Source organism: Lonchura striata, chromosome 4, assembly GCF_046129695.1.
Source record: "Lonchura striata isolate bLonStr1 chromosome 4, bLonStr1.mat, whole genome shotgun sequence".
In the NCBI taxonomy this organism is placed as follows: domain Eukaryota; kingdom Metazoa; phylum Chordata; class Aves; order Passeriformes; family Estrildidae; genus Lonchura; species Lonchura striata.
Window position 1 is genome coordinate 15671577 of NC_134606.1, and position 23820 is coordinate 15695396.

The 23820-nt window shown below is 39.4% G+C and overlaps 1 protein-coding gene across 14 annotated transcripts in view; it reads right to left on the bottom strand.

Annotated features, from left to right (window-relative positions):
• Positions 1 to 23820, bottom strand: part of LDB2 (LIM domain binding 2) — a 363936-nt gene that overhangs the window by 199454 nt on the left and 140662 nt on the right. For 3 of the 14 annotated variants that reach the window (XM_021554348.3, XM_021554346.3, XM_021554356.3), the window contains exon 1: positions 13453 to 13894. In XM_021554348.3, coding sequence (XP_021410023.1) covers positions 13453 to 13584 — 132 coding nt within the window. In that variant the 5' untranslated portion in view covers positions 13585 to 13894. Of the gene's footprint in view, positions 1 to 13452; positions 13900 to 23820 lie in introns of those variants that run through there. The other 11 variants (XM_077782785.1, XM_077782784.1, XM_077782783.1 and 8 more) reach the window with 6 other exon arrangements.

A 23820-nucleotide genomic window follows, 5' to 3' on the forward strand; every position in this document is an offset into this window, starting at 1 on the left:
TTCATTTTATCATCCTTCCCCTTCCTGGTAAAGCAGGAGAAGCTAGCAGTTGCTGGAGAAAAACACTGGAATATATTAAATATGAACATCCAGGATTTGGTTTTGATGAGCATTAGAATAACCTCAATGACAAATTATGCAAAAATTTTTTTATCAATATAGCTAACAAATGTGGGTTTTGTAGTCCACTTTCAATGGGTGTTGATAAACTCAGCTAAATTTTGCATGTCATTCAGCCTGCCAGATCTACCTACTATTCTGCTAATTTGTGAGCCATACATTTCTGTCCAGCTAAATTTCTGATTGAGAAAAACTTTACTCAGTTTCTGTTATTTGTTTTGCTACATAATACTCCTTAATAATGACTGCTGCTTGTTCTTAATCATGCTTTCTATAATACCTTTTGCATTTTGTGAAATTTTAAATGCAAACATAATACAAGTCCCTGAGCATGCAGTTTTAGTGCAGAGCCAACTATGGACAACACTGAACAGCTGACTATTTCCAGTCCTTTTGGTAAATCCATTAGAATAGGTAAATTCCACAAAACCAAGTTTTTGCTGTTCTGGTTTCTGCACCCTGTCTTAACACCTTCATATGCAGGACCAAATGCTCATTCCATTGACTTAAAAAAGCAATCTTTGCATGGGATGAGGAGCTGCAGTTACAAACCAGGCTGAAGCAAACCTAGGAATCTTCTGATGGAAAAACAGATTTTTTTTTTTTTACTTTTTTTCTTTTTTTTTTTTTTTAACTTTTTTATCACAGCAGCACCACTGGCCTGCAAATTATGTTATTTGCAATTGTGCATCTGTGTGCCATCAATCTCCAAGGAAGGGAAAGACTGCTGGGCTGAGCTCTCAATTTATGTTTCTCAGTTGACTCTTATAATCACACACAGTGTTCCCAGCCTTAGTGCAGTTATTCTGTAACAAAATTTGCACACCAGGTGGGTTTATCCAAGTTCCCATGGTCCTAATAGTTTCATATATTTCCTAATAATAATATTGAAAATTATATAGACAACTGTGTTTCTAAAAAGCCACCTTCAACAAAATTGGGAGAGTTCTTTCGTCTCAACAGGAAAAGTATTTTAATAAAGTAGCTAGTGTATGCCTATAAAAATGGCAAGAAAAATGCAATTTAAAGATTTCACCCTTTTTTGATGCTGCCTTTAAATGTGGCATTAAACAAAGCTAAGGAAATTTTGTGGTCCACAGGCAATAAAAGGTGCCAAAATACCAGGGGCGCAGAGCAGGACCCGTTGACAAGGATCCCTTGGCCCTGCAGCACTGCAGTCCAAGGAAGGCATTAATAGTCACACTCTAGGCTGTGATTAGAAAGAAGGCTGGAGCTCTGTGCAAAGGTGGTTCTAAACCAGCAGAGGTGCAGCAAACTGCTTCACTGCCTTACTGAAATTCAGTCCATCTAATTGATACTGCAGAAGGCAGTAGCATAATGAAACAGAGCAGAGATCACTTCAGTAGTTTTATCCAGCTATGCTCTCCTGCTCCTGACCAATATATAACCCCACACAGGACTTTACTCTTTCCAACTTCAAGCAGTCCTAGGAATAATTTAAGTTTCTATAATATGGTAACCATTAAGATATTTCTATTAGATCACCATTCAGAAATGTATCAAGACTGACTTCATATGTGTAACATCAAAAATGCATTGGTTTTGCTTAAGGTAGCCCAGTTTCTTTCAAAATGACATTTTAAGCAGCAGTTTTCCTCGGACCCAAAATAAAATACTTATAACTATCTCATTAGCTCATTTTGTGAGCAAATATAGGTAATGTCTGTTTAAAAGCAAAATCCATTAGACTCTGGGTAGTTTTGGTGCTGTAATAGTCTCCAAAAGGCAACAGATGTGGGGACGGGGGAGGGGGAAGTTGATTTTGTCTTTTTAATATTCAAAGTGGGTCTGTTCTCACTGGCTAATTAAATCAGTAGAGTGAAAACAATAAAAGAAAAAATAAGTGTTGCCTTTCTTCCCTAGAACAACCTCCCTGATTCATCTCTACTTATTACAAGAACTTAATTTATTACCAGACTTTACAATATTTCCTCCCCAAATCATCATGAAACAAGATACATATTCCACAGCACCAGTTCCCATCAAAAAGAATATGCTTGTCCCGTAGAATTTAAGATAATTTTTCTACTATTAAGAAAATATGGGCTTAGAATGGACTTCTTTGATTGACATGAAGCTACTGAAGAATCACACTTAAAAAGCAAAAGATTTAATAACAATATCAGGTGTAAAAATCAAACAGCAGAATGCTGGCTTAAATGTATTTGTAGTTCCTTGGCAAAACCAATAGATTTGCACAGGTGTGCTGAATTACTTGAGAAGTAACAAAATGTGTAAATAACATTAAATAGTCATCTTCCAATAACTTAGACTATTACAGTACTTTCTAGTCAGAAACTTCTTTATAGTGCATTAATACATGTAATATCAATTTTAAAAATTTATTTATGACATTAAAATGACAATGGCATATATAGATTCAGGTTTTAAAGTATTTTAAATACTACTACCAAATTTTATCCTTTAGTTATCTGCAGATACAGACCAGAATTCCACCATTCTAGCACTGTACAAGAAGAGAGAAGGTGGTTCCAGCCCCAGGAACTTACATTAAAGCTGTACATTGTGAAGACAAGGTAGTATGAGCATTGCTAACCACCTAAATTTACAAGCATAAAGCTCATTAAAGATCAATGGACCTATGCATGAAATAAGGCATATTGCATACCCTGAGTCCTGGGCTGCTATCTCTCCCCACACCGTCAAGTTAAATGAAAGTTTGGGCATGTTTGCCTATGTATTATGGTTAAGTGACATCACTGTGGACACATCTGAAGATAAGGGACAAGAGAGGGATGCAGACCCTTTGCATCATAAGGGTGTATTCAGCAATAAGGTGGTGTTTAGCAACAGAAGGCAACAATTTCAGCCCAGTTGTTGCCTTGTTTTTGAAAACATCAGAGCCAAGGAAATTGTTATAGAACATAATGCATGAGTTTACAGGCAACTCTACTCAGATGCTCAGGATAATCATGGACAAAAACATGGACATTCTTATTTGAAGATGCAACAAGTGACAATCAAAACACTAGTATGGTACTGTGAGGTCCTGAGCATTTAAAGATGCAGACTTATTTCTAAGCTCCATGCACTAACAGCCAAATTTTAAGTTTAATGGCAACTTCTCAGCAAAATACAACTTCATTGTAGTTAATGAACTATCCACAGCTGAAATATTGATCTATTTAAACCCGGATTCATGGCTGTATGGAGTTACATGCTCATTGCCAAATGCTAACTATAACTTAGTTGAAACTGTTGTTTAGCTACCATTTAAAACATACCCAGTATCAAAAATTACTCTTCACCCTTCAAGCATTTTTTGGTTAACCAAATTAGTGGTCTCAAACAAATAAAATATTTATTTTGTACTGCATCCAAAACCAGTGTTTCTTTATGTAATCTGACTGATGAGCAAACACCAAAGCCAGAGAGATAATAGCAGCAGGTCAGACTTAACAAAATTATGCCTCAGCTTTTGCCACTTACCAGTAAAATACATGCTATAAAGACACAAACAGAAATGAGCCCACTAACACCTAGTTTAACTGTATCTTGAAAACACACTATAGTAACCCAGCATAGAGATTTCTATTGGTATTTGTATGAAAGGACATTTGTCAATACCCATTAACCTCTGGCTTTTACCTGTTCGTTTCTTAAAAGATGCTTGTGTTGCTTCACAAGCCACAAGGTGTCACAGTGGCTCAAGTGGTAGGATTCTTGTCAGTCTAGACACGCAGGTTGTGGCTTCAGGTTACATACCAGTGCTAACACCGCTCTGTACGAGGAAGTCTGTGCTACACTGCATATTTGGAAGTGTAGCCCTTTGGATGCTACTGTCAGTCAAGGTGCAACTCAGTTGCCTAAGGATGTTTTTTTATACGGGCATTAAATAATCTTACAGCACTTTCAGGGAAGAGGAGCACTTGGTGTGCTGGCATCTTGACCAATCTTTTTACTTTGCATTATTAACCCTGCCAGTGTTAGGAAGTACTGAAAAGAGTTGAGCTAGTGATTCATATCAAATAGAACAATTTTATGAATGCCACTTCATTCTAACAAGAGTTTCTAGGAATTAGTAACAATTTATTTGAATGCACTAATTATTCAAACTTATGACATATTTCTGCTCATCCTTCATAACAAGCAATGTGCTGTAAGCATGTAATATTCTGCTAAGACTATATATTGTAGTTGGTCATATATTGTGTGTTACTGTTTTGCATCCTTGACTGGATGAGCACAGATGGAGCTAGAGCTTAAAATGCTAGGAAGCTTAGAAAATTTTTACCATTTTTCTAATATAACTGCACACTAAGCAGCATTCAGTTCCATGAAAAAAATTATGCACATACATCATATTTACTGACTCACAATTTTCCCATTGCAACCAGCCATTGTTATTAATTTGGTTTACATTCATACACCAGTCAGTCCTCACTGCAAAGCAATCAGAGATTCTTCTCTGGTGTATTTAATTTCTAAGTATCATGCTTCTATCTGGAGGGAGGCTCAAAACAGGAAACACTGCCTCTCAGCTTAGCCCGTATAAAATAAGTAAATTCTTTCAGTAATGGTTAATAAATTGAAATTTGCATTCTGCAATTATTTGTAAGAATAAAACTCCACTGATCAAACATTCACAGAAAAGCATAAAGAGCACGAACACAGCCAAAGCAAATTCACTGCTAAACTCAAGTGAATTGTCACGGAAATTTTTCATGTAGTATTTGTTGCACTCAGGTAATGAACATTTACCCAGTGTGTTGGCTTTTCATGTCCCATTATTCATGCCAATGCATTCATTAAAACGGGCCTATGCTATTTAACATAATCAGCAGTGTGCATAGGTGTGGCCTTCAAAGAGTTATTACCACAGTTTACAGGCATGCTGTTCATAAATACAAGCAGAACCCCAGTCACTGCAAAATGCCAAGCTTCCGAAAAAACATATGGTAATTTTTGCTGTGTAAAATGGATAGATGCACTATATAATGCATAATTGCATCACATTATATCTGAACTTCTAATTGCTTAAAATGATACTTCAAATCACATCAACAACATTATTACCTAATTACCCTAAGGGTTAACTGATATTCCAGTGATTAAGTCTAGGTAGAAGCAATAGAGCTATTGTATTGCCTTCATCCACTACAGCAAAAGGTATGATTGCAAATGTACATCTCAAATCCATCAGAGATTCTGTGAAATTCTGTGAAATTGAGATTCTGCGAACATTCTGTGAATGTTTTCAAAATCTTGGTATGGAGAAAAAAGGTGCAGAAATGAGTGCCAAAAGGAAGGAGGTCCCTCTTGTTCAACAACAAGAATTATTTTCATTTGCTCTAAAGGAACTATGCTATAGCAGTTCTTTTCCTCTCACATCATTGTAATGCAAGATAGAGTAACATGGTAACATTTTTGGTACTTAAACTGGCTACAAGAATTATGGAAGATGGTGAGTGACATTAATCTGAAATGGTAAGTTACTATTAGAATGTGGGGGAGTAAAACAGAGTTGTAGACATTTCACCACTGTCAAATGACGAATGCATGAGACTTTTGTAAACTGTGGAAATGAAACATATCGTTCTAGGTTTTCTCTTTTTCCACCAATTAAAGGCTGTCCTGGTTGCAAACCTAGAGGCAAAGCAGGTGTCACAGCTCTTTGCCCCCTAGAGCATGTCTAGTCCACAGAAAAGGGCTAGAAATGCTGGTGCTGCTGCCTGCCTTCCTAAGGGATGATGTATGCTGAAGGTACTTCAGTATAAGAAGAAGTAAAATGAAAAAGTTCCACTCTATTTACTTTCCTGTTTTCTGAGCATTTTTCCCTCTTCATGTAACTATTGTATTTAAAGATTCAGAATTTTTTTTTTTTTTTTTTGTATAATATAGCCATTAATATCTCAGGAATCTTTGTAACCTGCTCTAGGACAGATGACAGCTATTTGTCTGATAAAATCTTCTGCTAATGGCTGAGGCAAAACGACACAACTGGAACAAAAATCACAATAAGGTACATAAAATACTTCAAATACACAATGCTTAAAGTCATAATTTTCTCAATTTACTACTTCAGAAATTAACCTAATAAAAATGTAGTTAGGAAAAAAACAAATGCTTGGAAGTCCAAACAGAAAGTCAAAATAGTCCACTGCACATATAATGTAAGACTGCACATATTACTACTCAAACATGGTCAATTATTTTTTCCAAGTATTTAGTTTTTCAAGAATAAGCAAAGTGGATCTGTGATGCAATCTGTTCTTGAATCTGCTTTAATCAGGGGGTTCCAAATATGACCACTTTTGTACACATAATGTTTCTTTGTACTTTGAATGCAACAGATAAGGTCATTCAGCCAGGCAATTGTTTTTGGATGTTACCGTCTGCAGCTAGAAGTTGGGTGAAACTCATGGGATCTAGACAGCTACTGAATCTGCTTTATGTGAGTAATCTCATGTCAAAACTATACTGAGATTAGATTTCCCCCTCCCCTTTTTAATACACATACAAATGATGCTCCTGCTCAGCTAATTAGGCTTGGCAAGCTTAGAACCAGGGAAGATGGATATCAACAGGTACTGCAGATCACGTGACACAGATTTACAGCAACAATCCAATTCATTAGGTGCTCCAAAGAATGCTAACTATTTGGTTTGCAACTGACCCAGCAGTAGATTTAAGCACATTTAGAAACCTACATAAAGCTGTGGGTTTTCCTGCATCAGTTCTGAGTTTGCCATTCTGCTTTCGACAAGTACTGGAATGTGAATATTGACAAGAGAAAGACCTCAGGGAGAAGTTCTAGTGTAATGCTTTTATTTTGGCTGTAGTTGAACCCAAAACCACTACAACCCAAACCATTCTATGAGTCTGTGATTCAAGTCTGAATACTGAGGATGGGCACACCCCCTGGCCAGAAGTTTCAACATGGGCATGTCTCCTTGACAGTACTGTAGAAACATCAAGGCGATGCCAAGATGACCTAAAGCCTCACAGAGAGGACAGCCTGCTGCTGTAAAATTTATGGCCTTTGCAAAGACTCTTCAGGACCAACAACTCTCGAATCCTGAAGAGGTGATAGGTTTAGAAACACACCAAGTTCATGTCTAGTTCTGAAAAAGTCTAATTCTTCCCAAATAGTTGGTTTTTCACTAACCTTTTAAGGCATGAAAGTACTGGATGCAGAGATATCAGCTGCTCCCATACTGAGGTTTAAATTCTGCAGATGGTCTAGTTGATTCCCTGTTACCTCAGAAGTACCAAGTGGACTACACAGCCTAAATCAATAATTTACAGGTTTTAGTCTAGTAGGGCATGGCTGTCAACCACAACATGATAGAAACAGTATTCTGACCAGAAAGTACCTTCTCTCTGAAATTCTGACGGTAACCAAACACAGAAAGAATGTACCAAGGAAAAGAAAGATGCAGGCCTAGGGGAGAAGATTTTAGCCAGGGGTTTGGGAATGTTTCTTTCACTACTAATTTTGTGTAATAAATAGGACCATTGAGTACTGGCCAATAGGTCCTGCCCTACCACAGTCTTTTCTGGAGACTAATCATCAGCCTCTTTGGGGCAACCTTGTACATGCCACAATCACCCCTCTAAGGCATCAAGTAGCCCAGCAACAACTTCTGAAAATGAGTACCTGGGAAAAGTGGGGATCTATCCTGACCTGTTTACACAGCACAGTGTAGGAAAGGAGGCTCTTCTCGTGGAGGAAACAACTGAACAAAGAATCAGCATGGTTGAAATGCGTGTTTATAGTAGATATGCAACTTCTGGCAAAGAGATGCAAAAAAAATACCATTTGAAATAATAAGTCCAGCTAAAAAATACTGCTAAGAGTTTAGCAATCTTACCCCTTTTTAAACAAAGAAAATGCATATACCAAACCCAAAATATTTTCTTTTTTATCTGATCTTGCAATCTTACTGCAGGCGAAACTCCAGCCTAAATAATAGCACAGGACTGGCTCCTTGTTATGATCTCTATTTTGTTCTTTCTCACTAACCAACAGCTTCTATTTTTGAGACTGGATCTGTATAGTAAATCTTGTTTACGTCACAAAAAGACAAAGTTTAGGGGTTTTTCTAAGTGGATTTATGGCTTAATGAGTAAAGAAAAAAGAGTTGAAAAGGTTTCTTTATAGAAAATTATCTAGTAAGCATCAGTGTGATTGCATACGAGACCCATTCTTACACTTTTGCAGTGACTCTTTCTCCACCCTCACCAGCCCCTACCCCCAAGTGCAGCATGAGTGCACTTTCCATCCCATTATATGACTTTTTGAGGGGGGAGGGCGGGCAGGAGCAGCAAGATATCCCTGATCGTAAGCTAAGGATCAACATGTAAAGGAAGTGGAGTCTTTTTTTTCTCCCCTGGCCTCATAAGAATTGTTAGTTTGCAACAATTTTAATTGAAAGCAGCTGCAACTGAAATGTTTTTAACGGATAGAAAACATGTATGAAATAAAAGAAAATCAGTAAAAAGAGCCTTGAACCATTCTGAAGTCAGCGTCTGCCTAAAGGCATTCAAGGGTTTTCTTTTAACACTGACCTTTTCATTTCAGCAAAGCATGGCTCATAAGTACTCTCAAAATTCTTTACTCATATTTCTAGAATTGTTAAGTATTAGTATATTTATGGGTGAAAGAATATTTCCTCAAAATTACTTTAAAATAGAAGTTTATGTGTTTTCCCCTCAACAAAACAAACTCATTAGACAGACTTATGTACACAATATGGAAGATCTGTTTGCCATGCTAAGTTGCTAGGAGAACAAGTGTGATGTCACAACAGATTTTTATGACTAATCTATTAAAAATGCATCAGGAAGAAGAAGATTATTTCATCAGATAGCAATGCGAGAAAGAAAAATAAGAGACTTTCATTAAACAGCAGAAAATTTGTTTTGCTTTGATTTGCATTAAATATTTGGTTGCATATGAATGTCTGTGTAAGCTTCCAGTTCATTTAGCAGCTTTTAAATAATCATAACAACTTCCTTTATTTTCCTTTTAATTTTCTTTATATATTTTTCTTCGTTAAATTCACTATACAGTTTAATAGGAGTTTAATATCATTTGATTAAGCTGATTGTCTTTAAAATAAATATGCTACTAATCAAGGTCTCTAGTCACCCTTAAAAACACTGCTCTCTTAGCCAGAGGGAGAGTTGTGTGTTGCATCCAATGGTGATGTAAAGCATAATCTCTTGTAGTGACAGAGAGATATACAGGTGAATTTAATGTATTGTGATCCACAAAAGTTCTAACAATACAGGGGACTAAATAAACAAGCGAAAAGATTGATACATTTCTTTGATTACTGACAATAAAGCGACGCCTCAAACTTTAAACTGTCAGCAACTTTAAGTGATCTGTTCACAACACTCTGTAATGTTACTGAATAATTATATACAAGATATAATCACCTTTTTTCTTTTAAATGTAAGCAATTTCAAATGATTAAAAATTAGAACAGAAAAGGATTTACAACATCAAAGAGGGAAAGAGATGCCTTTTTAAACATCAAGTTTTATAAAAAACAGAGACGTTTACTTATGTTGTGTATTGCTACCTAGAACTTCAGAAACTGTTGATTATGCCACAACAGGATTCCTTTCTTGAAATGTTAAACTAACACAGATATAAAAAAATTAAGATAAACCAAGTATGACTGAATGGGAATGAAATCCTGAAAACCACACACAGAGCAAGGAAACAGCTGCATTTTGTTTAACCAGAAGTTAATCAACTATGAGAGAAGTAAGCAAGATTTATCTTTATATCTGCCAGAGATTATTAAACATTTAAATATTCATTTTACTTCTTTAAATAGGGATTGATGATGCATTACAAAATGGTACTGGATGCTCCCAAAGTATTATTAAAAAAGCAGGTATTAATTTAGAAAAAAGTATTACCACATTAGGTTTCTTTGAATAACTTTTAAGGAAGGTACAATTTTCCTGTAGACTGTTTAGTAACTCAGACTCCCTAATTTACTTTAGATCACATAAGAATTAGCTAGGTGGTGGACTTTTGCCAGTACTTACATCATAAAACCACCCCCTGCCTGGGTGTGATTGGAATTCTTCGCCTAAGACTGACCCTGAATTTAAAAAGACAGTTGTAGGTTCTGTCTGAAGAGCCCATAAAGTTATAAGAAGTTTGGAGAGCAAAAGTTTGCACATCTAGCACTGACTAAAGCTGCTAATTCTTTACTTTCATGACTTCCATTTCTTCCTAAAGAAAACAAGAACAACAAAGATAGCTATGCTGCATCTAAATGACCTTTCTTTATCACTCTGTACTTTGTCTGCTTAATACACCGAGCACATCCTTCACACTGACTGTTATTCCCTTCCATCCAATGCTGACAGAAACTGGAGTGGAAGCAGTGGATTTTTCAGGAAGGGTCCCCAAGCCCTGAACCCTTTTGAGAACACTTCTACCTCCCCCAACCATCAACCCTACTGCTGGGAGGGCAAGAGTAGGCTACTGCTGGATCAGTAATGGTGCTTCAGCTAGCTCATTGGTATTTTTTTTTTTTTAAACTTCTCACCTACCTGCAAGCTTTGGAGAACTACAACGGGAAGGGAGAGGAGACAGACATTACATACAGATGCTCCTTCCATAGGCTCTCCATCCATTCTCTGTACAACTTTATTAAATTATGTATGTTTTGCTCTACCTTGGAACTTCCACCTCTGCAAGGGACAGTAGAGAATCTGGCTCTACAGGGTTATTAAGAACATTTTTACATTTTATGAAACCAGAAAAATCCCAAAGGCTTTCCATGGATATATGTGGGAAAATGGCTGTAGCTTCCCATTTTTTTAATGCATCATCATTTACCACTGTCTCTCTGCACAAGTTGGGTCCATGTGGAATCTGCCAGCTTGCTACCCCCAGTCTTTTGGAGAGTTTCTTTGTAATTCCTTTCGCCTTAAGCTGCTTTGCCTGTGCTCACCTACCCCCTGGGGCTCACAGAGCACAAGCAGCCTCCTTCAGAGACCAGTGCCTACATTATTCCAAAGACTGCCCGAAGAGAAACGTTCATGCTGCAAGCCTGTATCACCCACAGCATAAGCACATTCCTTCCATGACACACCAGGCTCTGGATTCAAAAAAATTAGAGCTAGTTATGCATGCTCCAGAAGCCTTCACCTACCAATCCCAAACATGCTTGGAAGTGCATAAAATTAATGTGAAACTTCCACTTTCTGATCTGCCCAAGAAGCAGGATACACTGGCCACACCTGGTCACTCTAGTGTCCCAGGAAATTAGTTTAATATTTTTTGTTTGTTTATTAGGGAGATGTTTTTTATTGGAAGATGAATGAGATGAACTGGAGTTAACTAAAAACCACATTTCAATGAACAACAATGCTTACAGCACAGAGCTCATAAACTGAAAAAAACAGAGAACCAGAATGTAAACATTGAACAATCACAAAGCAAAAGAATTTTTATTCTGAGCAAATAAAAGAAATGCTGGAGCATAAGGCCTTCATTAACTAAATACTGACTGTTAAAGTAAAATGCTGCTTAAACCTAGCAAGGCACTCCTAGCAAGAAAGAGTGGGTTATTGCTTTTTGCCCACAACAATCCATATAAATTTGCACAGCAAAAATAGCAATTAAAGGTGCTGAAGTTTAATTCGGCATACCTCAGCAACAAAGGAGGGGAAAGCTGTTTCACAAGTAACTCAGAAACTTTGCTAGTGTAACATCCTTAAAGGAGCTACAATCAGGAACTGGCCAAGTATTAAAAGTACCACTAAAATCATATGTAAAAAGGCTAAGTTAGTGCTGACATTTTTTAGAGCAGGTTGTACATAAAACCTGGAAGAAATAATTCAGTGATACATATATGCTTTTCTCACTTGAAAACGTCTATAAATTATTACATGAACATGTACAGGAATGCAAGGAACAGAGTTGCAAAACAGTAACAAACAAGCAGTAGCAAACGAACCCTCGTTCTAAATGGCAGCAACCCCTCTGCAGCCAACAACTTAGGGACAAACACTTGCCATGATTTTGGGAGCAAAGAGCTACTTGGAGTTTTTAGCCAGCACAAAGTGCATCACCAGTTACTCCCCAGCAACGTTTCCAGCCCGGCAGTGGTAACAGTGATAGAAAAGCAGTTACCCCGTGGCGGTACCCAATCAGAAAGCAGGTCACATCTCGTTAGCTGTATCATATACATTAAACGTCACAGATTCTCCATGGCTTAGCTGACAATTCAGGCATGTGTGTTTTATTTTATGATAACCTTATGTTATCTTAAAGAATCACAATGCAACAAACAGATCATCCTGAGATCCTTCACCACACTGCGTTTCACAAACCTGGCAGATATTTGCCACTATATAAAGCCATTTACTATAAAAGATTCATACTTTTAAAAAGTCTTTTCAGGGCACCACTAATAGACTACTATGAAAAATTGCAGCACCAAGAATGTTTGCTGCACAAACACAGACACATGGACAGAAATGCAACCTGATTCACTTTCACTTCATTAGACTTGAAAAGTGTGCTTTACTTAACCACATAAACAAGATGCAACCCCCACGATTTTAATTTTTTTTCTAATGACAAAAGCATTTCCCCCTCCCAATCAGCATGTTCTTTGCAGTGGCTGGTCTGGATTTTGAAGCCAGGGTGTATAAACCACTAACACATTTTACAAAGCATAACCCACAGTGAATGTAGTTTACATTACTGGGTACTTTTGACAGCTATATGATAAAGTAGTGAACTGACCATCTCTCTTGCAAAAAGCAACAGCATTCTAAATGTAAACACAAATTTCTCTTGTCAGTTGTCCCAAACATGTGTTCTTTAAGAGTAGTCTAGGAATAAGTTTTTAAACTCCGCTCCTCTTTTCAGTTATCATCCATTTTTCATTTTAACGAGTTTACAGAACAAAACCAAAGAAATGTTCGTCTCTCCCCCTAAACCTGCAACATTCCAGAATTAATTTTGTGCAAAAGCCGAAGCAATACTTTGCAATATTATAGCTGCAAATGCCAGCAGGACGGATCCTGAGCAAACAACACACTAAGGCAAAGAAATTTCCTGTGACCAGCGTTATAATCAATCCTGAAGTGCTGTACTGTAATTTCATGATTTCAGCCTAAGCTGGTATCTCCTCAAAGAGTTGCTCTGCGTGGAAACATAATGAGGGATTACCCAATTAAACTACTAAATTAATTAGGGTTCATGCCTGCATATACTGTACTGTCTAGTGGGACGCTTCAGCTGGAATTCGGGCTGAAACCTACCACGGTCCATGCACAGGAAAACAAGGCTGGGGGACTTACCTCCGTCCGCGACTGCAGCCTCTTGTTCATTTCATATATTCGGTACTCTGGTTGCACCATGTATGGTGTGTGTCTCCTATAAAATGGGCCAAAAGGAGAAGAATAGAAAGGGTCATGTGGTGTGCTGGACATCTTGCCTGCTTGCAGAGATTCAAGCTACACAGAGTATCATCAACATCCATACAGAGCACATGGGCTGTGTGTTCTTCACAGTACAAAGTAGCGGCGCGCACACACACACACACATCCAGGCTGCACGCACTGGCTGGGGACTGCTGTGGGAGCCCGCTCCGGCGGAGACGGGCGGGGGGGTGGGGGGAGCGGGAGCGCACAGGCTCCAGACACGGAGAGGGAGGCTGGATAGCTTCAGGCACCGCCGCTCGGTTTTAAAGCAGCAGTTTCTGGAGGGGTCATTTCCTGTCCGCGCTGCCGACTAGTTCAGAAATGCCATCCCCCCCTCCCCGCCTGGCAGAGGTGCGGGTTGGGGTTCGCTGTCCCCCCGCAGGCCCCCGCCGGAGCCGCGGCGGGCTCGTTAGCATATAGGTGGTTTAAAAGCTGCCTGAGCCAATCACCCCGCGGGTAATGTCAGAAATGTGATTATACAAAATACATAAACACAGGCCACGGCCATCCCGCCGCGGGCAGCCGCCGCTCCCCGCGCCCGACGGCTCCCGCAGCGCCCGCTGCCCGCCCGGGGCGGCCGCTCCGCGCTGCCCGCCCGGGGCCGCGCCCGGGGCACGGCGGGGAGGGCGGCCGGCACAAAGAAATAGCCCCGCACGCCACACTTCGCACAATGGAGAGCACTCGGATGCCAGCCGCAGAAACCTCCCGGAAAATGGGAAAGCACAAAGGGGCGGGTGGCAGAGCGGGACCCCCGGACGAGCAGCGGCGGTGCCCTTCGGCGGGGGTCAGCCGAACACAAATGGGTCGTTTTAGACGCCGCTGTCCGGAGTAAAGGCGTCGGCAGCTAGGTGGGAGACTGCTCCCAGCTTTTAGGATCATTGCTGGGCATAAATCCAGTCGCGGTTAGAGAGCGTTGCCAGTGAATATCTAACATTCGGAGGGGGGTCCCGAGGGAGGAGGGGAGGGCAAGGGGAGGAGATCACCCCTTGGAGGTGAGGGATGAACTTTATCTGTTGAATCCATACTTGCAGGAAAGTGCTGGGAGCGGACACCACGTGAACAAAAAGTCCTAAAAATATAGAATAAACAAAATGGGCTCATGTGCTCAATGGGAAAGTGCAAGGTCTAGGAGGGGAGCCTTCAAATTACCTGTATGAAAAAGTCCCCGAAGCACAGGCTGTGTCCTCATACACAGCTGTAAAGTATCAGGCATTATTTACAGTACTGAATAAATGTAAAAACAACAATAAACAGCGCTGAATTAATCTCTCATGTAAATTCATTCAAGCAAATGGAACCACTCTAGGAACAGATTTAGTTAACTAATATGATTAAGAGAATAACAATGAGCTGCAGCCACAACGGTTCTCAGTCGGAGTGCTCTGCATGAACGCTGCGGGATCACCCATTTCACAGATGGGGAAATCAAGGCACACACCATTACTTTTTCTAAATTTTTGTAATAATCCCAAAAAATATTTGAGTATGGTATGGCTTTACTCAGGGTCAAAAATTTAATGCAAATCTGACTGAATGTAGGAATATTTTAAGACATATTTGAAAAATTCTAATTTTCACTGGCACGTGGCTAATTCTGGAAAGTCTGACCTCTCTTTTCAGGATAAAATATGACATTTCATACTTTATATTCTACTGACCACCGAACGGAATCATAATTTATCTTTCCTCTACCAGTAGTTGTTTAGCAAAACTATTTCTGAATGTTCTTATGGAATAACAGTTTCCATAAGAAGTGACGTATTGAGCTGTTTTTATAGACTTCCCACAGCTTCTGTCACTAAACACAGAGACAACAGATAATACATGAGGAATGTCACTTCTCTCTTTAAGAGTACCCCAGCTATGTAGCAATACTACACTGCCACTCCAGTAGCATTACTGGAGGTGCTGAGTTTAATAAATAGCATGTACAATGTTTGGCTCAGCAATGCTGCAGTGACTGTGACAGCACTCTGCCAGGGTTTGCTGACCCCATGGAAAGCCTGTAACATGGCTACACACCTACAAGAAAACTTTTATGCATCTACCTTGTATTCTAAAAGATCCCAACAAGGCTACCTTAAAACCTAAAACCCAAATGACCAGCAAAAATAGAGTTACAGCACTAATAAATACATTATTTATAACCAAAGTGTGATATACTTTTAAAAATGTCAAAAAACCCAACCAGAAATCTGCCAGCTTATGGATTTTACCTTCTTTGCAAAGCAAATCCAAAATATAATATATCTGCCTAAGAGAGGACACTCTGCTCTCTGTAATTAAAATGGTGGAATTTTTCATAGCTTGTAAGTTATTTCTGTTTTAAAGGACTTCTTGATTAAACTAAAATTCACTGTTTCACTGAAGTTAAACATGGCAATTCTATTAGTATTTTTATTTTGGCTGAGGTGGTGGGAAAGGAAGGAGCAGTAGGATTTGTTCTCATGAGTAGAAACCCCAGATACTCCCCTCAACCCCCTTAAAAGAGCTTCTGTGTATGGGTCCAGCACAAAGCAAAAATATGCAGTGATATTTTAATAATTCCTATTGATTAACTGGCAAATTATCCCACACCTACAGCCCACCAGCAAGAACCGAGTCCCAGGGTAGGAGCCTGCTAATTACAGGCTCCGGCAACTCTTCCAGTTGCCTGTTATCATCTAGACTAGTGTGATGTGCAGAACAGTAAAACAGAAGGCAGAATCAAAGGAACATAAAGTTACAGGGATCCTGACAGTGTAATCTCGATTCCCACTTGGATCTGCTGCCTTTTAAGTTTTGTGTGTGCTCTGGGGGTGTGGGTAGGGGGCATGCAGGCAGCCTGGGCTGCTCCAAACCCACTGCACCATTGGTATCAAGATGCTACCCAAAGCGGCCCAGGGGTCAAAGGCAAATATCTGGCCCAAGATTTAGGGCAGTCAATAAACTCCTTAACCTGGAAAACAAGTTTAATGTGAGTAGAGGAAAAAAAGAGGTAGAGGAAAACAAGAGTAAGAGTCTAGTCTTCCCAAATCTGAAAATCTGAGTCTGTTCCTGTGCCTGTGCACAGGCATGGCTACCAACAGATGAGGAAAGTGTGTGCAGAGTTGTCTTTACATAGGCATATGCACATGCAAATCCTGCTGCATCTCAAGGTGGTGAGACTTACACCAGCACCTGGAGGCCAGAAAGGAAGTATTGGAACATATCCTTGGTTTCCCAGTCCCCAAACCTGGAGAGTACATTGGCTTACCCTAACCCTGCCTGAATGCTGCACATGAGCACGAAACAAGGAACCAGAGCAGAGAGGGACCAGGACACAGGCTTGTGATTCCCAGCTGGCTGGAAGTGTTCAATAAGACCCACCAGCCAACACAGAGCGACGTTTTGTGTCCCTCTGGTGAGGCACTAACCAGCACATGGCCCTTGGGCACCTCAGAGGAGGGCTGGGATAATCTGGCTGCTGCCTGGGTGCTGGATTGCCCTCTCCTGGGCAGAAACAGAAGGACTCACGCAAGTGAAGGACTCGCACTGACAGCTCAGGAGGAAAATTCCCCTTCATTTCAGGGGAAAGCATGGGTCTGGTGGAGCAGAGGGGTGCATGCAGCCTGTCTCTGCACCCGCCTTTGTGATACCTGCAGCACCTCCGAGTAGCCAAGTTGCACTACAGTAGAAGGACCAAAAACCAATAGCAGAAACTTCCAGGACAAAAGCAGGGAGCAAGAAAGGATGAACCAGAGCAATTTGTTCATCTGTCCATGCTGGAGCACCTGGCACAGGGGGTCCTGCCCAGCCTGCACCGGGAGGGCTCCTGTGCTGCCACTGCCCCAGCACGCCCCTGGAACACAGCCCTGCCCAAAGCAGCCCTCGCCTTGCCAGGCTGACAATCAAAGCAGCTCTGAAGGCTGCACTATTTTTAATAACTGCTTAGTAATAATAACAATAATAATAATAATGTAGAAAAGTGATATAGGTGAAAATAGGTGTAATTGCTGTATTTATCCCTAGTATGTGTTGACTTTTCAGTCTCTGTCAAAAATCAGGTTTACCAGGATACATTTAAGGTGGTTTGTAGCTGTTGAAAGACAGTAAAGGAGAGACTGATCTAAAGACACATAGCATATGAAGAGATAAAACCTACAAGTACTTGAATATTGAGAATGCTCAAGTAAACAAGATGTGTTTTTTTTTTTTTAAACTAACAATACTACATTTTCAAACTATCCTTTGTTTATACAAAAGACAAATAGTACTGAAGACTTCTCATGGAGTGGCCTTAGGTAAAAGAACAAAACTGTTTTCCTGTGAATGCTCAAGAATGACTAAATAAAATATGCTTATCAAAAGCTGGGATGCACAATGAAGAACCACCAGCAATACCCAACCATCTGTAACACATACTCAACTGCACAGCTCAAACACAGATTTTGAAAGGCTTCAGGTTACTTCCATTCATTTCTACAGCTATAGAATAGAGTGTACCACATGCTTGCAATTTATAGCAAAAGTAGAACCTGTAATTTGTTTGCATTAAATATTAGTACATTGAAAGAAAAATATATTCCAGAAAACAGTGTCCTTTCAAAGATAATTTGTGGAGAAGAAACAAAATAAATCTGTTCAATCCATTGTTAAAAACAATTAATGAGCCCAGTGTACACTTCCAGACTGTTTTCATGTATATCACCTTTTATTTTTGTTGCAATAATTTTCATTTTCTGTCATTAATGAATGACATTATTGTTTTTATCAGAAGGGTTTTTAAAAAATCCATAAGTAGGAGCCACCAAAACTACTGTATTTCAGTAGTGGCAAGAGGAGTTCACATCTTTTAAATGCTTCAGGCTTTTTGCAGACTCAAGCCTACCTTGCATAAATTACATATAATTATAATTCAATACAAATGAAAATTCTAAGAATTCTCTTCCCCTATTTAAACCTAGTAAATTAGACTTACAGCTCCAGCACTCACTAGTGATGCTAGAAGTACTTCTAAATTGATGATAACACAGAAGGGATTTTGAATGTTTTTGAGTTCTTCAATGTACACAACGTCTTTGTCCTCAATCAAAATGCATATTTAATTTTGTCTGGAAACTTTATGAATGCTCAGCTGAAAGCAGTCTTTGAGCAACCTGCCCATGCCTGACTGAGCAGTCTGTCTGCTTTACTCATCCAGTACCTGCACAGTACCTGAAGGAGACAGAGCAGGGGAAGCAAATGTGGAACACACTTGAAATGGTGAAAATCTTACCTTGATGTTACATTGATTAGCCTTTTAAACCCACCAAGATAGAGCAGACAAACTGACTTACCATCTCTCTGATTAAGCTGTGGTAAGCCAATGCTGTGTGTTTTAAGTGTCCTCCCTTTGTGCCATTGCAGTGGGATACAGGTCTGTAGGCACTCCCAGCTGCAGTCCAGCTCCTCAGCTCACAGGAGACTCTTGCTTTAAGCCTAAGTGGCTTCATTTTGCTCCTCACCTCACTGTCAGTGTAGCACCTGAGTGGACAGTGGATTTGGGCAACCTCCACCTACCCAGCATCACACCTGGGCACTGTAACTGCAAAGTACTTTGTGACCGTATGAGGAGGACTACTGTTAAGGGAGATAGGTGCTGGGAGGAGAGTATGAGGTCTAAAGTGTGATATATTCAGCTCTTGACCTCCAGGGAAGCTTCTCTAGGCTACAACAGCTTCAGGAGACCAAGGAATATCTGTCCATTGACAGCATCTTCCAGTACAGTAAAAAAGCAAAGAGATTTACTATACCTCGGTTTTTGTTGTATCTCTGAGGACACAATGAAGTCTGCTTTCAAAAATCCAGCAGCTTCAAGAACACTTATGTCTTGTTTTGTTCCATCTCCCCTTTTCCTCCATATTGCACAGCCCTGCCCATAGTCCCTTTTGGAGCAGAATTCCTTTACCATTGCCTTGGTAGCTTCCCACTCTTACATATTGGGTTTCCCCACCCCCACCCCTGCCTGGGGCTACATGCTGCTGGAGTTTGGGGTGGATTATCACTGGAGACTGATGCTGGGAAGGACTGTTTGAAACAACTGAGGTTCTCCACTCAAAGTGCTCAGCAAGTTTTGCTGGGAGTGTTTTCCCTGAAGAAAGTATGAAGAAGCGATGCTGAGGATAGTGAATCTAGAGCAGCCAAACAGGGGAAAGAAAGGGATGAAATTCCTGTAATTTGCCTTTTGCAGCCATCTCCCAGTGGCTGAGGGAGAAAACAGCCTTCAGCAGCAGAGAAGACAGTGCTGCGGTTTATAGCATTGGCAGACAGCCAAAAAAAAATCTCCAAAGAAGTGGGGGAGGCTGCAGGAGCAGACTATGGTCTGGCAGACTGACCCTCCAGCAAAACTTCAGACAGGTCAGGAGGGAGGAAAGGGCTTGAAGCATCTGAGCTCCTTTCTGATATTCTAGTTTCCCTTACAGACAAGCTAAATAGGAATTAAATGCAGGTGGCACAGTCGCTCAGCTTTAATGTATTAGGCAATGTTTTATTTCAAATATTTTTAGTCTCAATCCAAAGCAAAAATCATGATAACTACCCTTTAATCTGGTAAGAAATAAACAACACTAGACTTCAACACACTCTTTAAGCAACCCTTCCTCCCTAACCTGGGTTTTAGAACAGATATGTGAATATGAAAAAGAGATTCTCACTTTGGCTAGTGATTCACCAGAGATGTTCATTTTGGCTGGCTTTTCCTACCTGGAAAATCTTAGTATTCCTTCTACATAACCAACTCCACCATACCGATTTACCTGTTACACACCTCACCCACTGCTCAACTTTCAGCATATTTCAATTAGTTGAAAGATTACTTTTTAAAGGACTCAACTGGGAGCACTCAGCTTCGGAGGCATTTCAGTTGAGTGCTAATTAGCAACTAGCTGACTGTCAACTTTTCTTCTTCGAAGAGAGGGTAGGGTTGGTGATTCCCTTCTGAATTACCTGGCAATCAAATACATGTTGAAATTTATTCATTAGCTTATAATAATCATCCCTAGCTTATTTGGCAGTTTCCATCTTCAAAGCGTTTTATAAACATTCATAGAGTCACTGTAGTGATTAACACTATAAGAAAACTGTGCAACCTCCTTGCATATAGGTCTCTGTCCCTATTTTACAGGTGTGGAAGGTAAGGGAGGGGTGAATGACTGAGGAAGTCAATGGTAGAAATGTAGTTATACCTCAGAAACTATGACTTATGGATTTGCATTTGGATCTCGCACAGAAGAAATATCCATACTAAGCAGAACAAATCAGGGATGGACAGGAGAACTGGTGTGAAAGGAAATGATGCACAGAGAAATTCTGTGCCTGGTACCAAGGTGGGATTAATATAAGAGCAATCTGTAACTTGTAACTATGTCTTTACCATGTAACTGAAACAAGGTCCCACCAAAACCAGGATTGCATTCACCATGTTGTTTTGAACCTACTGCTATACTTTACTACAAAACATGCAGTGCCACTCTGTTTTATTTATTTAGCTATTTTAACACAAAGTCCCAACCAACTGCATAAAGAAATGTATATTTAAAAACATTATTTACTACACAGATTTTTTTAAAGTCTTTTATTTCATGTTTATCATTCACACTTCATTTTTTTGTAAAGATTTGATCATAAGCATTTTGATCTTAATTTGATCTTAGACCTTTGAGCTTGCAAAACACAGCCCAAACTTGCCAGGAAATGAAAGCATGCAGGATATGATCCATTGAGATTCTGGATATCACTGTTTCAGGTACTCTTTCCATTGCTTTAGACTGTACATTCAATACATGAAAGATGCAATCAGTTACCTGTATGCATATTTTGTAGACACAACATAATTTTTTTTAATTTGGTCTTTAAAATTAAGTACATGTTATCATTTTAGGTTTTATAATTTGAAATGTTACCATGCTCTGCAGTGCTTGAATTTTGCCAAGGCCTTCTACAGCTGCATAAATGTGAGTGAAGTAACCAGGAGTTTTGCTTGGAAAATCTGATTATGCTGCAAGAGCAAAATGTTCCAGCTCATGAGGACGAAAGACTGGCGGTGCCTCTCCTTTAAGTGAATAATGAGTTTGCACAGAAAAATAGAGGCTAAGGAAAATATATACTAAATATATACTAAATACATCTTCATCTACTCTGTCTCATAGATTTTGTTCTTCTGACATCTCATACCTTCCTGGTATGCTACTTAGTGCCCTATATGCAAACAATGACAAAAAAAAAATGAACACTTATCTGATTCAGTATTTAAAACAGCATTTAAAACAGACCAGATGCATTTTAAACAAGTCTGGCATGCACATATTGCAGAGAGCATGGAAAGATATTGACATCTCTAGAGAAGCAGCAGATCTGAGCTCCCTCTGACTTGAAACTTGGCCCACATCAGGAGCTACTGTCTCTCCTGGAGACAGGACACCACCAGCCAGCTGCTCAGTGGCAGCACTGCATCTCCCAGCTTCAACCCTCATTGCTAGCTTTGATTTCTGATTCTAAGAGTGCATTCTGCTCTCTGCTGTCTGCTGTCTTCCCGGCATCATCCCATTGCATGTATTCTCCAGCCATGCCTTGGTGGATTTTACAGTGGTGCACTAAAATCCCACAATTTTAACAAAAACACAATGTTTTATGCATGAAGTACAACAGCTTGTGGAATTCTAGTACATTTTCCCATTTATTTTTGCTTCTGGAGTTTGAACTTTGAAAGTTATTGATTAGAAAGTTTGGTTCTAATTAGACAAACAGAAAAACCTTCAGAAAACTTAATTTTTGCTTGACACCCAGGGAACTGGCACAACACTCCGTAGCATGCCTTCTTCAGTGCAAGTATCTTAGTAAATATTGCCTTGATTTCAACATCTGGTTCACATTAAATAAAACTACAGATGTGAATCCAATAAAGATAGAAATTTTGGAGGGAAGATAAAAGCCTTTATATTAACCAGCAAGATGTTTGTGTTAATTTGCAAGAGCCAAAAAAGCAAGTACAATTATCACAGGACCTGCATGTCTCAGCTAGAAAGGGTAGCACAACAGTGCCCATTATTTTAAAAACAACTTTGTAATTGTTTTAACAACATCCTTAACGTGATGTGAAATTCTGGACTGCATTCAGGCATTAAGACTCTAAGTTACAATATTCTAATTTTTTACATTTTTAAACTGGTCATCTTAAGATTTGAGGAGAAGAATAAATGAAAGTATGTGAGAAGGGACATTTAGTCAGCTAAAGAATTATGAACATAATGAGGACAATAACAGGGCATTTGTAATTTCAGCATGAGTGCTGAAAATTTTGTAAGTCTTCATACAACCTTTGTATTTCATGTATATACATACATTATAATCACAATCTAGTTAGTAATATGCATTGCATAATCAAAACCAAGGCAGTGTTCACACAGCTGGAGTTAGGTCTGCTCTGAAACATGCCACTGAAAAAACCCAGATATTTAAACCATTTCACATTTTGATGAATAGAGTTTCAATTTTCTGAACTTCTTTGCATTATGGACCAGACTGAAGAGTTTGCCAGATACAGCTAAGCTCACTGAGGGTGTTTTAGTGAATTAAAAAAACAGTGGATGGGGGTGTCAGGATGAGCACATGACCAGTGTGTGTAGTCAAGTTAATGGAAGGATATACCCATGAGTTGAGTCCTTGCTGCTAATATTCCCTTTGCAAGGTAGATGGCAGGTAATTTGTATATGGTCTTCAGTCACACTTCCATTTGCTCAGGATTCTCTATACAGTTTTAGGGAGCACATCTGATGGCAAATAAGTCAAAAGCAATAATAGTTATTTTAAGTATTCATTACTTAAGCTTTGTTTTTATTAACTTGCATAGAGGAAATATTTTAAAATATAGTCCCATTGTTGATAACTTGTCCAGACTAATTTCTGTATGTTTACTGCTTTTACCTTATCCACTCTTCCAAGGTCTTAGTTGTAAATATATGCACTTTGGCAAAATGTTAAGCCTTTGACACTTTGGAAATCCTGAAATTCAAATTCAAATTCAAATTAATGTCCTTGATTCAAAACAATCAAATTGAGTCACTGGGAAAATCTTTAGGGGAAAAGCCAGCTTTTATGTAGGCAGAGATTACACTTGCCGTAGTCTCAGTGAAGCAATGAGGCTGTAATATAAAAGGGAGAGACCCCTCTGCCTCATCTTCAAAAACTTTTATTTATATATATTTTGGGTTGTCATGCATCTCCCACGACCATTCTTCAAAGAAACAG